The sequence below is a fragment of the Leishmania braziliensis genome (genome assembly GCF_000002845.2).
Source record: "Leishmania braziliensis MHOM/BR/75/M2904 contig, possible fusion of chromosomes 20 and 34".
Taxonomy (NCBI): domain Eukaryota; phylum Euglenozoa; class Kinetoplastea; order Trypanosomatida; family Trypanosomatidae; genus Leishmania; species Leishmania braziliensis.
In genome coordinates, this window is record NC_017947.1 from 686,589 (window position 1) to 699,652 (window position 13,064).

The window sequence follows — 13,064 nt, forward strand, 5'->3', positions numbered from 1 at the left end:
GAGAAATGATGTCGTCTTTCGATTCAGGCGAGAAAGGGGACGAGGAGAGAGTGCCACCCCGCGAATGTCACCCCTGCGAGGTGTGTTGAGGACGTTGTAGTTAACTCCTTCCCGACTCTGGCCTCTGTGTGCGTTGATATGTGGGCCTGTGATGTTGCTCTCTGTTAGTCAGTTACTGGTTCTCAAAACTTGAGCCAAGGGGGGGAGGGGGAGGGGGCAGAGAGAGAAAGAGAGATGGCGGGTGTGTAGGAGAAGGGTCGTGTCTCTGGAGTGACTTGGCCAAAAATGAAAATCAGAAACGAAACAGAAGCAACAGCAGCTGGGAAGAAAGAGGATACCGCTGTATGAGTCGTCGTGAGTGAGTGGGTGCGAGTGAGGAAGAGTAGGTCGCACTCAATAAGTGGAAACAAAAGAAGCACACATTCACACATGCACGCACACGCACACGAACCGAAACACACACCAATAGAAAGGGGAAAACTAAAGAGTAAAAGAGGAGAGGAAAAATAAAGGAAGGTGACGCGATCCAACTATGACGGGCGATGACAATCAGAGGGCAGATATCGTAAGTAGAGGGAAGAAGGAGAGTGGGGAAGTGGCAGTGCGGCGAGAAGGAGGAGAGTGGAAGAAGGGGTGCGGAAGCACATGTGTTATGTGCAGGGATGCCAAGGAGTACGCGCAAGACACCGATTGCACCGTATTTTGCTTTGAGCAAGACACGAGAAGAAGCGGCGCGGCGATACTTCATCTGAGAAGCGTTGGTGTGTATATCAGTCCGAGAGACGACCTGAGAAAGTTCGTTAATACAGGCGCGGTGTGCCAACATGAAAAGTAACCGCGCCCACGTGCTCTTCTCCTCGCCCAATGCATGCATTAGTCGTTGTCGAACACCAACGACTCTTTCCGTTCATAAGGCACGGTTTGTTCTCGAGTATGCACGTATCCCTTATTCACAATAAGCGGTAGCAATACAGCGAAGGGGGGGAAAGGAGAGTTCGCTGTAGTGGTGCCATCTTTTAATGAGGGAAAAAAAAAACAGCGACAACGAAACGTACGAAAAGGGGAAAAGTAGCAGCCAGTCGAACACACACCCACAAAGCGCGTGGCGCAGTTCTTTTTGATTCTCCTGGAAAGCGCTACAATGTCTCCCATACAGGGGCGGTGGAAATCAAACCCGAAAGATACCTACACTGTAGGCAGGGGAGTGCTAGCGCACCACCGGCGGAATGCTCACCGTCGGCGTCTCCCGGCGCGTCCGCATAAGAGCCCTCCTGAAACGCCAACGAGAGTCCGTCAGCATTCCGCACCATGCGCTGCAACCATTGTCTTCCAGGCGTGTGCTGAAGTTGACGCGGGTGTCACCTCTGTCACCGCTAGACGCGCCGCTGCCACCGCGCGGTCCCGCTGGCTCCCGGATATGCCTTGCAGAAACTCCTCATCCTTCTCCTGGCTGCCTAACAGGAAGTTCACAATCTTCTCCTGCAACTCCACTCGCTTCGCCTGTAGTCGCTTCAGTTCCGCCACGTCTGCGAAGCTAAAGCGAGGTGCCAGCAAATGCCGAACAGGGGGCAGGATTTCATCCAGCGGCACTTGACTTAGCGACTGCGCTGTCGCCCAATCCGCCGGGAGGGCGCTGAAATCCTGTGCTGCCAACACAGTGCCCCGAGCACCGAAGCAGCGGCCGTCAAGCTTTGCCTCACAAACACTGCTGCGCACGCATTGGTCATACAGACGGGAAAGGGTATCGCGCGGCATCGTCTGCAGCTGCTGCACGGCGGCGAGGTCAGTGCGCTCGCTGGCGTTGAATTCGGCAGCGTACACCATGCAGCCCAGCACGTGCGCTGCGGCACTCTGCTCGGAGACACTTGTCGATGCCAAGGCTTGTAGTGCGTCAGCGGCGCGCCCAGAGAGCCGCTGGCATGCCCGCGCCAGAAACAGGTCAACGTTGGTGTGGTTTATCACACCGCCCTTTCTAGTAGCGGGCTGAGCAAGAGTGGCATCTCGAGAGCGTGCGCAGCTCTGCGAGGCCCTTTTGTGCGGTGCAGAAGACCCTATACCAGAGCAGGCCAAGCATGGCGATGCGCCACTGCACCAAAGTGCTCGTACAGAGGCTGGGAACTCGAAGGAATCTACCACCCTCGTCACAAGGTCTTCGAGGTCAATCTCTTTGACCTCCTTCTTTTGCTTTTCTAGCTGAAGGAGTTTTCCGCGCAGCGAGTAGCAGTCTAGATGCATGATCCTCTCCTTGAGTCGCTCCACCTGCGCGTCAACCGAGTCTGCTTCTGACTCCGCGCACAGGGGCGCAGACGATGCGGCCGTCGAACAGGCATGCGTCGACACCGCTGCCGACCCATATCCTTGTTCCATTTTATCTGGAGATACACCCCTGGAGAACCTCTCGCTCGGGTAACGAGCCGTGTCGTGCATCTGTGTTGCCGATATGTTTGATGTTGTGCGGGACGTCTGAATTCGCTTGTGGCCGTACCGCTGCGTTGAGGATTGCCCACTTCGTCGCAGCTCCATGCCGCGGCGCCGTTCCTCCTGTGAGAGGGCAATCACTGAGCGGGTCACATGCAGTCGCCGCTGTCTGTCGAGCAAGACGGCCAACTCCTTTTCGAGGGTATCAAGGAGCTCATCATTCGTGGAAGACTCGACAATGGCGGCCTCAACGTCGTCCACGGCGCAACAGACTGCGTCGGTGTGCACTGTGAGTGAGAGCGCCAGGAAGCGCAACAGGTCTACGGCGCTAGACGGTGGATTTGCCGTCATCACCGCGTCTGTCGGAACAAAAAACGCTTCTTCGACAAATGACGGGAGGTGGAGGGGCCACACTGTGAGGCAACTCACCCTCGGCGCACCGTCGTGTCCTCGTGTCCTCGTGTACGCTGGTGTGATGCGCCGCCGTGGACTCGCGTATCGATGCACAACTGGGAGCAAACCACCTCAAGTGGGGCGTCTATGATATTCGTCCTCGTTGTGCAGTACGAGGCCTACAAGCGGGGAAGGACACGAAAGGCGGAGAGAGAAGAAAATGAAAGAATGAAGACTGGCTGCAGTCGCTTTTTCTGACATGGATGGCCTGCCTTTAAGAAATAGGGTAGTCCGAAAGAGCAAATAAAAAAGAGGTAGCGCTTCTCACAAGCGGTAAAGTGGCAGTCACTCCCTTTCACATCAGTTCTCTTGGCCCCTATTGCGAGAGTCGGCGCAGAGGGGAGATGCTCGCCAAGATGCGTGAGCAATGGCATTGTTCTCTTGCCAAGACCGGCACACCACAGAAGATGCTCTATGGTTGCGAGGGATCTTGTCTCCTGCTTTCCTTCAGGAGTGTGGCTGCTCTGCGTCGATACCACGTCACGCAACACCATGCAAGTGCAACAGCATCCATCCATAGAGGAGTCAATCCGAAAACGACGGGGAAAAGTCTGTGACTGCCATCGGCAGTTACAGGCGTTCTGAAAGACGCATAAAATACCGATGTGCCGAAACAAAAGGTGCTCGCGCGAGTCTCACCGCACAGTATTCCAGCCCGCATGCAGGCGTCGGTATGCTGAACTCTTATTTGAAGAGTCTTCTGTCTTTCCTTTTCACCACGACAAGATAGTGTGCCATCCCGCTCCCGAGTAATGTGAAGATCATGGCAGCCAACGCGCTGGCTTCTGTCAGTGTGGGGTGAGGCGGTGTCTGGCCATCTTGCCTCCGACAATTTCGGGTCCTGTGCGGCGGGGGCGGGCCAACCCACCGCCCTGGAAAATATGCCCCTGTATTCAAACCTTGGGGAAATGGATCTCGTCCGGGTTTACCCTCGTCACGCGCATCTTGGGCGTGATCAGAGAACCCGTGGCTCGCAAACTTCCCGTTCGCGTTCGGCGAGCCTCAACGGGTTTGCTGGGTTTCGCACGCGTCTGCGGTTGCCGCCATAATCGTATTACTCCATCTGAGGGGGGGGAGGGGTGGGCTCTGAGGCGGGGGGCAATCTGAAGAGCTTTTTTCATCTGACGCACCAAAGGGGGCCCCTCGAGGCGAGGATGTCCGTCAGCTTGCATCCTGGGTCCTTTGCATCACTTCGTAGACGGCACGGTAAAAGTTGTCTTTCTGCCAAACCCTGGCTGCCAGCAAGATGTTGCCGATCATGGTGCATATTGTGATGACGGTTTCAATGTCAGCGGTTTGCTTGCGATTGCATGTCCTACGGCTGCATGCCGGCAGGCAGAGCGCAGCATCTGTGCAGCTGATTGGGGGCTCGAAAGACACAGCTGTAGCGCATCTGTGTCTTTGGCAGTGGGATGGGAATGCAGAGGGCATCAAACTGCTTTTGTAGGATCTGCAGCGTCTCTCTCAGGTCCCGTCTGGCCGACGGCCATGGGAGTCAGGTGGTCCGTAGAACACCCTCCTTTCGAACCGAGCCATTGGGTGCGGGCTGCGTGATCAGTCGTCATCCTTTGTGATCTGGCGCCCAGAACACAATAACCGAGTGCGCAACCTGCGCCAACAGGCAGCGTGTGTATGTACCCCTGGGCGTCGCCTGGGCTTGGCCTTTTATATCACGAGATCAAAACCTCCCGGCCTCAGTCTGGCGGAACGGGTTGTGCGAAAGACATCGGATTATTTGGGGGTGAGGGGATCGGGGTTCCTTACGCAAATGGGTGCCTCCAGCAGATTGTCGCCTGCATTCTGGTGCCGGGTCGAGTCCCTGGGGAACGCTGGTTTCCTTGAATGGCTTGTTGGCTGCGGTGTTGGGTTCGTGGGTTTTCTGTCGCGCGTGGCCTGCCCGGTTTGGTCTTTCAGGGGGGGGGGGGCATTTTTGGTGTCGCTGCTGCGTTTGGCCGGGCAGGCGCGCCGCGCCGCGCACGCTGCCCGATGTCTCCCTAGCCCCGCAGCAAAAGGCCACATCACCAACAGAAACAGGCGTGCTTCCGGGCTGTCCCCCAAGTGTTTGGCTGCATCCACGACCTCTCTTTGGATTTGGGCTCTCGCTGCGCATCAGCTGGTGCCATTTGCCATAAGCTGCTGGGTATTCCAGTGGCTCCTCGGGGTTGATGGGTTCCGTCTGGCCTGTAGCCAATTGGCACGCCTATCAGCGCACCGTGCATCGCTGCATATTTGAACGAGATGTTCTGCGCTTTTCCTGTGGATCAGTCGTTTCGCTGTGGCATCTTGGGTCGGTCCTCGGGTGCCCCAAAGTGTCGCTTCCAGGTGTGCGTCGAGACCCTGCCCCCAAGCCGCTTGCAACATTGTCGTGGGATTTCGCTTGCACACATGCCAGCGCCTTGGTCGGACGCATCCACACAGAGGACTACCCCTTCTCCTTCAGGCCAGACTCTGCCTCCTCCAAGAGACGGTGGTGGTCTTCGTTGCACTCGCGAGGTGCACACAAACCGTATCTCTGCCAACGCAGATGAGTGCACGAGAAGAGAGCACCTGAATCCGGCTCTTTTCACACGTAGTCGAGCCTAATCGTATGGTCGAGTACTGTGCCGGTAGTACAAGAATGAGTGCGGACGCCACAAAACGAAGACGAACAGCAGAAGACAGCGTTGTGTCTTCTCATGTAGAGGAAGAGACGGCATGCGCACCGTGGCAGCCTTCTGTCTTCGCGTGGTGCGTCACTTGTGCATGCGGTAGTAGAACAGAATGCTGTGGGCCCACCCAGCGTAGTTGCCAAAGAGTTTCAAGAAGGCATCCTGGATGACGTTATGATGCCGTTCGTACAAGGGCGGCACAGGCGTTTTTCGTGAGGAGCGCGGCGGGGCCGACGCAGATCTTCCGCCGCCCTTTATTGTCTGCACAGAGGTTGACGACACACCGTTCTTCTCTTTCAAAGCCTCTACTTGCTTCCTCCACTCCAGCAGTACATCATCACACGGGTAGCGTTCCCCCTCCAGCAATAGACATCCTGGACGAGAACGCTTACGACCCGGCGGCACCGCCGCACGTGGCGAGACGAGGTACTCCGCCGCAACCTGTGCCATGTGCGTATCCACAGGGACAATGTGGGTACGGTTGAGAGCGAAGAGCGCCACGCAGTCCGCCACTTTACGCCCCACACCCGGCAAGAGAAGCAGCATGTCGCGTTGATGTTGATGGTGGTGGTCATGGTGTCCCAGCACAGTCGAGTAGAAGCCATTTCGGTAGCAGGCCCCATGTTGCCGCATGAGGTGCGGAGGAGGGTGCATCTGCCCCTTTAGCATCACGTTGTCCTGGAGCTCTTGCTGGGGTGACTGGGTCTGAATGAAACGGATGGTATCCACAATGTACTTGCCACGGTAGCCAAAGCCGAGCATGCGCAGCTTCTCCGTTGTGGCAGCCGAAAGCTGCTCGAGTGAGGGAAAGCTGTACATCGAAAGCCATCCCGGCGCGTCGATACTTGACCTGTGTGGCTTCAGAGACGGAGACGCAATGACGTCTTCTTTGTGCGCAGCGGTCTGCCTGCGGAGTTCTGTTTTTGTTAATTTGTGCTCTCTATCGCTAGCCGACTTACACGGCGTTCGCACCTCCGCCGTGGCGAGTTGGACATCACACAGTTGATCGCCGTAGGCACGGCAGAGTGCGTAGATCATGCCTGTGATCCGCGTGACGTTGTTGTTCTGCGAGCACAGGAAAGAGAAGAGGCACGAGTGCAGATCCTGCCGAACGTGGCGGATGGAGATGTACAGGCTTTGTTGTGCCTTGTCGTGCTCGCAAACACGCTGGTTGCGATCGCTGAGCAAGGAATATAGTTGAAGACGATTGCCAACGAGGTATTGCACGAGAGGGTGTTTACGAGTCTGTGGCGAGGCGGTCCAGTCCTGCCACAGCTGGTCAAGGTCGACATCGAGAGAGAGATAGTGGCTCAGTATCTCTTCGTCACTCTCTTCTCTGGCGAGTGACGGTGGTGGACCTGTGCTCCATAATGATGACGATGGCGTGCTCATAGGGACCTTTTCACTGAAACACTGTGGGTCAGCTAGTGGCCACAGTCGTCGGTATTCTATCCAGCAGCATGAGAAGTGCTTACTGACGTTTATGTCAGACTCCGAGGCAAGTGGAGCAGAGCGCGATTCTTGGCGCCGTTTCCCCAGCGTCGGAGCTCGCTGTTGCGATGCTACGTGTTGCAGCTCATCTTGCTTTTTCAGTTTTGCAGCACACCGCACCTCGCGCAGTTCAAAGACGCTGTGGTTAAGCACACCGACAAACGTGCAGCGCGGCGTAGGGTACCAGTGAAAGCACTGACCACCGCAGAGTGTCAGTTGAAGGTTAACTTTGGCTTTGAGAGAAGATGTCAACACCCGCCACGGGGGGGGCTCACCTCTACCTGAAATCAGTTTTGGTGGCATCATTATCAGTGCGAGAGAGAGAAAGTAGCAGGAGGAGCCTGCTATGTCGCTGATGAGAACGGTAAAAGATGCTAGCCAGAGAAAAAAGGCGAGTATAGCAGCACACCCCGAAGCTACTCGCAGAGACACAACGGAGCGAAATAGGAGAAGAGCATTCCGCCGCATCAACATGCTACATTTCCCGCGCAGTAGTTCGCCCGACCACGACAACAGAAGCAAGGTAGAAAGAGAGAGGACGGGCGAAAGACACGGAAAAAGTGAAATCCAGAGGTAGAACGATACGGAGAGTTGGGAAGGGGGGGGGGGGAAGAATGCGAGCATGCACACACACACACACACACACACACACACACACCTCTACTCGTGCATAGGCGGTACAGCGTGGAATCGCACCTTCACAGATGGGGCGACGGAGAGAGTGGTGGAAGAGACGCTTTGCTCCTCCTTTTTTTTTTCAGCCTTTGCGCGTGTTTAGCAAAAGAACAAGACTGGGCTCCCTCATGCGCCTTCCTCCCCTCATCTTCGGCAAGAGTGTGGCATCAAGGCACGACCACCACGTGTGTGGGTGTGGGTGCCACTGTTTTTGTAACTTTGGGAGTACTGTTGTGCGTTACAGCTTCGCAGCAGCAAGCAACTATGCTTCTCGTATCACCTTTGTTACGCAGAGAGAGAGAGAGTGTGTACACACAGCGTGTAGGGGCGGGGGGGGAGGGATACACCAGACCCCATGTCATCACTCCTCTTTCCCTGGACTCGTGTCCAGACTAAGTGCTGCTTGCAGTTGCCGCTTTCTCCAGCATTCGCAACACCTCATCGGCCAGAACACGGGTGGGGCGGTCAGCGTGCATGAGGGCAATGGACTGCAGCGCAGATGCAGCGGAGCTCAGAGGCCACTGCGCGTCTGCGGACGCGCCCCAGGGGAAGGCGGAAGGGCAAATACCAATGGGAGGCGTTGACGTGCGTGACTGTGTACTCAGTCCCTCCATGCTCAAGAAGAGCTCGGGAGCAGCAACAAGGACGGCAGAAAGGAGGCGAACACCAACTGTTTGCACTGCTGCCGACGCGATAAACCGCACACAACCAAGGGAGAAGTTCACAAGCGCCTCCCTCTCCTCCCACGCAAGCCGGAGGAGGAGAGGTGACGAGGACGTCGCCTTGTCCTCTACCGAGTTGGTCAAAGCGGGGGAAGTAGCATTGCTGATCTTGCATGACAGCAGAACAGCTTGAAAAATGACATTGCATGCATCTACGGCTGCAGAGCACTCGTGCAGTTCTCTCCCCACCACGCTTTTGCATGCAGCGTTCGACACCTCCACAAATGGGCGAAGGAAACCTCGAAACCAGCACAACAGCAAACCCTTCGCGTCGGCAGGGTGAAGAGAAATGGCATGGAGCATGCGCTGGTGAATGCGGAGGCATAGCTGAAATCGGGTCAGCTGCAGGGGCCAGTCCGCTTCGTTGACGACGCCGTCGTGCTTTGGCAGCCCTTTCGAGGTCTTGCAATTCTCGGGTTCTCTGTACACCTTGGCTAACCCTCTCAGTGGCGCTTCAAGCAGACGGGTGCACAAGATGTGGAGTGTTGAGACGCTCCCATCGCCAGGAGTCGGTGGTGAAGAGGAAGTTGTGAAAACGTCGGGCTGAATTAGCCTGGCTACGCCGATAACAGCAGCAGCATCGACAGCAGCGACACACAGCCGCTGCTTCATTGCCTCCGCCTTTTCACTCGAGCCCTGGAGAATCCCTCTCCGTGGTACCACTCCTCCGGCCACTCCGACGGAGTCCACCTGCTGCGCCGATGAGAAAGCAACAGATATGTTTTCTTCCTCTTCCATCAGCCACCGGGGCAACGTGACATTCACCAGTCGTTCCAGCGTGGCACAGTGCCCCAGGACAACTTGCAAGTCGCTGGCCTGACAGCCACCGTGCTCTGTTGAGAGAGTCGCCACAGTAGATACCGACAAGTCGCTTTGCCGTGGCGCTGCCTGCACACTCGCGGCGGCAAGGTACGATGACACGCCGAAGAGGTACACCCGATACGCAAACAGCCGTGGAGCCGGCAGCTCGTCGTCTGGTGAGATAGAAGCATTGGCAGCAGCAACATATTTTGCTTGCGCCGTTATCCACTGCGACCATGCGTGAAAGAAGAGGCTTGCAGGGAACCGGCACAGCACCTCCAGCACGACCCGCTGAATGTCCGGGTGGGTGGCAAGAAATGTGGCCCCCGATGTCGACCCGTTCGTGGCGCCGCGCCAGAGGACGCACCATAGCCGGCGCACCACATTGGCACCGTCATCGTCATCGCCGCCCTCCTCTGGTGACGCTACCGCATCCTCCACGAAGGTCGCGTCTGCAACGGCGAACGTGCTCGGTGCACAACTACGTAAGCACAAGAGCGGCAGCAACGCTGCGTGCAGGCATGCCAACGATTCTGCGTCCCTGCTGTGGGCGCCTCCTGTGCCGTCGATAATGCATGACCACTCGTCACCTGGCGGCCCTTCCGTCGCCGAAGCACGGGCAAAGAACGTGTCCCAGATGGCACGAAGATGCACCAGGTGGAGTCGATCCTGGCCCGTTGCGGAGAGTCCACCGTCCACGAGGCCAGTGAGCGTTGCGGTTAGCCGCAGCGTGTACTTCGTCGTCCATTGGAGTCGCTCCACCGCAGGGGCATCAGAGTCGCTGCCATGATCTGCGCCGTCAGTCGCGGTGCAGTTCGCTTGGTGTTTCAGATACTGGAGAAGAGGGAAGGAATGGCGCACGTATGTCCAACTCCGCGCTGCAGCCTGGACCCACCGATCTGTGAGCGTCAGAAGCGCCGTCTGCAACTGTGCTGTCTTGCGGCGTCGAGTGCCGCCATGCGCGTCACAGGGTGCTACGTCTATCTTGTCCGCCGTGGTCGTTCTCGAAGCCGATGTCAAGAACAAGTCCTGCGTCTCTCCTGCATCGCAATCGACTGAGTAGAGGAGAGCCTGCGATAGAATGTCACCTGGCGTCTGTGGAGTCGGTCGCCGCATCTCAGTGGGGCTCTGCTCGCTGCCTCCATCCTCGGTACCTACCTTTTCTTTTCCAAGCGCGATTACACCACTGGAGACGTCGCCAATTGCCGCCGCGTGGCACTGATATCCGCATTGCAACAGCAGAAGGTACGTCTCCACTGTGTCCGTGTGCGCGGTGATAATCGAAGTCAACGCCGATAGTGCGGCGCTCTGCTTACGTCCGGTGGCATCTTGCTGCATACAGAGGTTCAAGAGAGGGAACAGTACATCTTCCGGGTGCACTTTGGCAAACAAGGACGAGCTCAGAAGCCGCACGCACAGCTCCTCGTCCTGCAGCTGTAGCAAAAGGTTCTCTGCGAGTAATCTGAGTACGTTGCGGCGACGAGCACCTACAGACTTCGCATGGTCACCAGAGCACGGTGCCACGGTAGCCAGTGCGCTAAAGCGCAATGGATACACCTCCGTTGCGTCCTGTTCGGCGGAGGGCGTCTCCGAGATGAGGTCTGGTAGGTTACACAGCACCTCCAGCACATGTCGCCGGGTGACCGCGCTGCCATGCTGCAGCATACGAAACAGCGCAGGGATAAGACGGTAGGGGTGCTCAAGGATAGATACACACAGCAGCTCACCCACGCACCGCGACGCAGCGTCGTCCTCACACTCGAGTAGCTCTAACAACTGTTCAGACGAGTCTGCTGCGAATCCTGCGAGAGCGCCGTCGCGCACCGCCGCCTCCAGCACAGCGCGCGAAAGCAGCGAGGCTAGCCTGAGCACCCGCTCATTGCGGAACCGCAAGGCCCGCTGCACCAGAAGACCGTGGACCTGCTGTGTGACGTTGCTGTCTGTGGCCCACAACTCTGCCTGCAGCGTTGTGGTGGGCGCGGCCGCGACGAGTGCGAAGCACGCACTCAAGGCCGCGTCAGTTGCCATGAAGGTTGTCCACTCGCTCTCTCTCGCATCGTCCAACGCGGGCACCCGCAGAAGGGTGCTGGCAATGAGCATCAAAACATCCTTGTACGCTGGAAGAACAAGATCTAGCGATGCTGTCGACAGGCCCAGACCTCCATGCACAGCCACCCACACACCAGTCAAATTACGAGCAAGTAAGTTCATCTGTAGTGTGTGGGCCCACATCATCTCCGTCAGACTCCGCGTGTTGGCTGATGTAACTCCACCAAACTCGCGTGTCGCGTTGAGGAGTGCGTTCTGTAGTAGTTCCTGGTGCTTGACCGCATCTGCGAACACTTGTTCGAGCTGCTGCGAGACAGCCGACAGCAGCGCCGTTGCCGGGCACGATGCTGTGCGGGAGCCACGGTTGTCAAACTCCTCGGCGAGCCAACGCAAGCTGCGTCGCAGCGCGTTGCGAAGCAGCGTAACGCATCCCCATAGACACGCTGGCTGGTCACGATCGAGCACCAGTGGGCGCTTTTTCTTTCTTTTCGACTGGAGCGCTACCCCTTTCCCGTCCATGGCGGAGTCGGCCTCTGCGTCCATGTGCGCCGAAAGTACATCCGTGGTCAGCCAATGCATACAGTGCACGATGAGGTGATTCATCTCCACCGCCAGTCGGGTCGGCAGCGAGGCGGCGCCGTCCGCACTCGCCCTCTTTGCGGCATGCATTGCGCTCTCGCGCATCGACTCCTCCACATAGTGTGCAACCGCTGGTAACATCTCCTCTGCAATGCCTCTGAATAGCACCGTGTGCTCGGTGCACAACCGCTGGCCCTCAGTGTGACCGGTAGCCAACATGCGGAGCGTGTTCGACAAGATGAGAAGAAATCCAAGCTGGTACCGCCGATTTGCCTGTACAAGGCGAGAAAATCGATCATCAAGTTCCTTGTGCTCGCTGCCGCCCTTTGCGTCACTCCCTAATGGCAGTCCTTGGAGCAGTGCTTGCGTCCACTCGTGGGTGCAGCACGGACGTTCATTTCCCTGACCGTACGCTGACGCCTTGTCACAGAGAATGTGGGTGCTTAAAAAGATGACACACTCAAGGTCCGCCGCAGAGCGAGTGGCCACAAGCGCCATGCGATAGAGCACTGCTTGCCACCCGCGAAGCACACACGCGTCTGTGCCCATCGCTGTTCCCAAAATGGTGTCGCGATGCAACGTGCCATCGTTGGACGACACCAACGCAAAGTCATGATTCGTACCATGCGTCCCCACCCCTGCTAAGGACAGTTTCGCTGCACGGACACCGTACAGAAGTCCCCGGTAGGCCTGCTGTACTGCGTAGCTGCACAGTTGCTCCTCTGTAGAGACTTTCTCGTACAGCAGGCGCTGCAAAGAAGCCTCGAAAGGCACCACATCCACCAGCAGCGGTGAGGAAGTCAAGTGGGACACTGCGGGCGCGGCTCGTTCCTGCAGCGCCGACGGCGTAAGCAACAAGGACGCCGTGGTCATTGAACCGCTGTCTACCCTCTCTCCGACAACGAGAGAGAGAGAGGGGGGGGGGGGGTAAAGTGACCGTAGCGAGAATGTACAGAGCGAGAGCTAAAGGAGGAAGGTTGAATGGGGCAGCCGCGCCACAACAATGGAGGGGGAAAAAGCAAGAAAGAGGAAAGGGGCACTGATGCAGGTTCAAAGAAGCAGCCAAGTGCACACGAGAAGGACGAAGATTCAGCAGAACGAGAAGAGGAGCAAGACGACGCATACATCATGGGTAGCCGAGCCCAGGACAGGAACATTAGCATGTATACGTATCCATGAGAGGGTGACGGGGCAAGGGGAGAGAGCGGGGGAAGGAGTCAGAACCCTC

At 57.3% G+C, this 13,064-nt stretch overlaps 3 protein-coding genes across 3 annotated transcripts; all 3 read right to left on the bottom strand.

Annotated features, from left to right (window-relative positions):
- Positions 1–1,293: 1,293 nt before the first annotated feature.
- On the bottom strand, positions 1,294–2,769 carry LBRM_20_1660 (conserved hypothetical protein; the record flags this gene model as incomplete). Its single annotated transcript, XM_001564398.1, has 1 exon — positions 1,294–2,769. The coding sequence occupies one exon, from the start codon at positions 2,767–2,769 to the stop codon at positions 1,294–1,296; it is 1,476 nt and encodes a 491-aa protein (XP_001564448.1).
- A 2,834-nt stretch (positions 2,770–5,603) lies between these two features.
- On the bottom strand, positions 5,604–7,313 carry LBRM_20_1670 (putative 8-oxoguanine DNA glycosylase; the record flags this gene model as incomplete). Its single annotated transcript, XM_001564399.1, has 1 exon — positions 5,604–7,313. One exon carries the CDS (start codon positions 7,311–7,313, stop codon positions 5,604–5,606), a length of 1,710 nt encoding a protein of 569 aa, XP_001564449.1.
- Positions 7,314–8,077: 764 nt separating this feature from the next.
- On the bottom strand, positions 8,078–12,709 carry LBRM_20_1680 (conserved hypothetical protein; the record flags this gene model as incomplete). The annotated part of the gene is made up of 1 exon (XM_001564400.1): positions 8,078–12,709. One exon carries the CDS (start codon positions 12,707–12,709, stop codon positions 8,078–8,080), a length of 4,632 nt encoding a protein of 1,543 aa, XP_001564450.1.
- Positions 12,710–13,064: the final 355 nt, after the last annotated feature.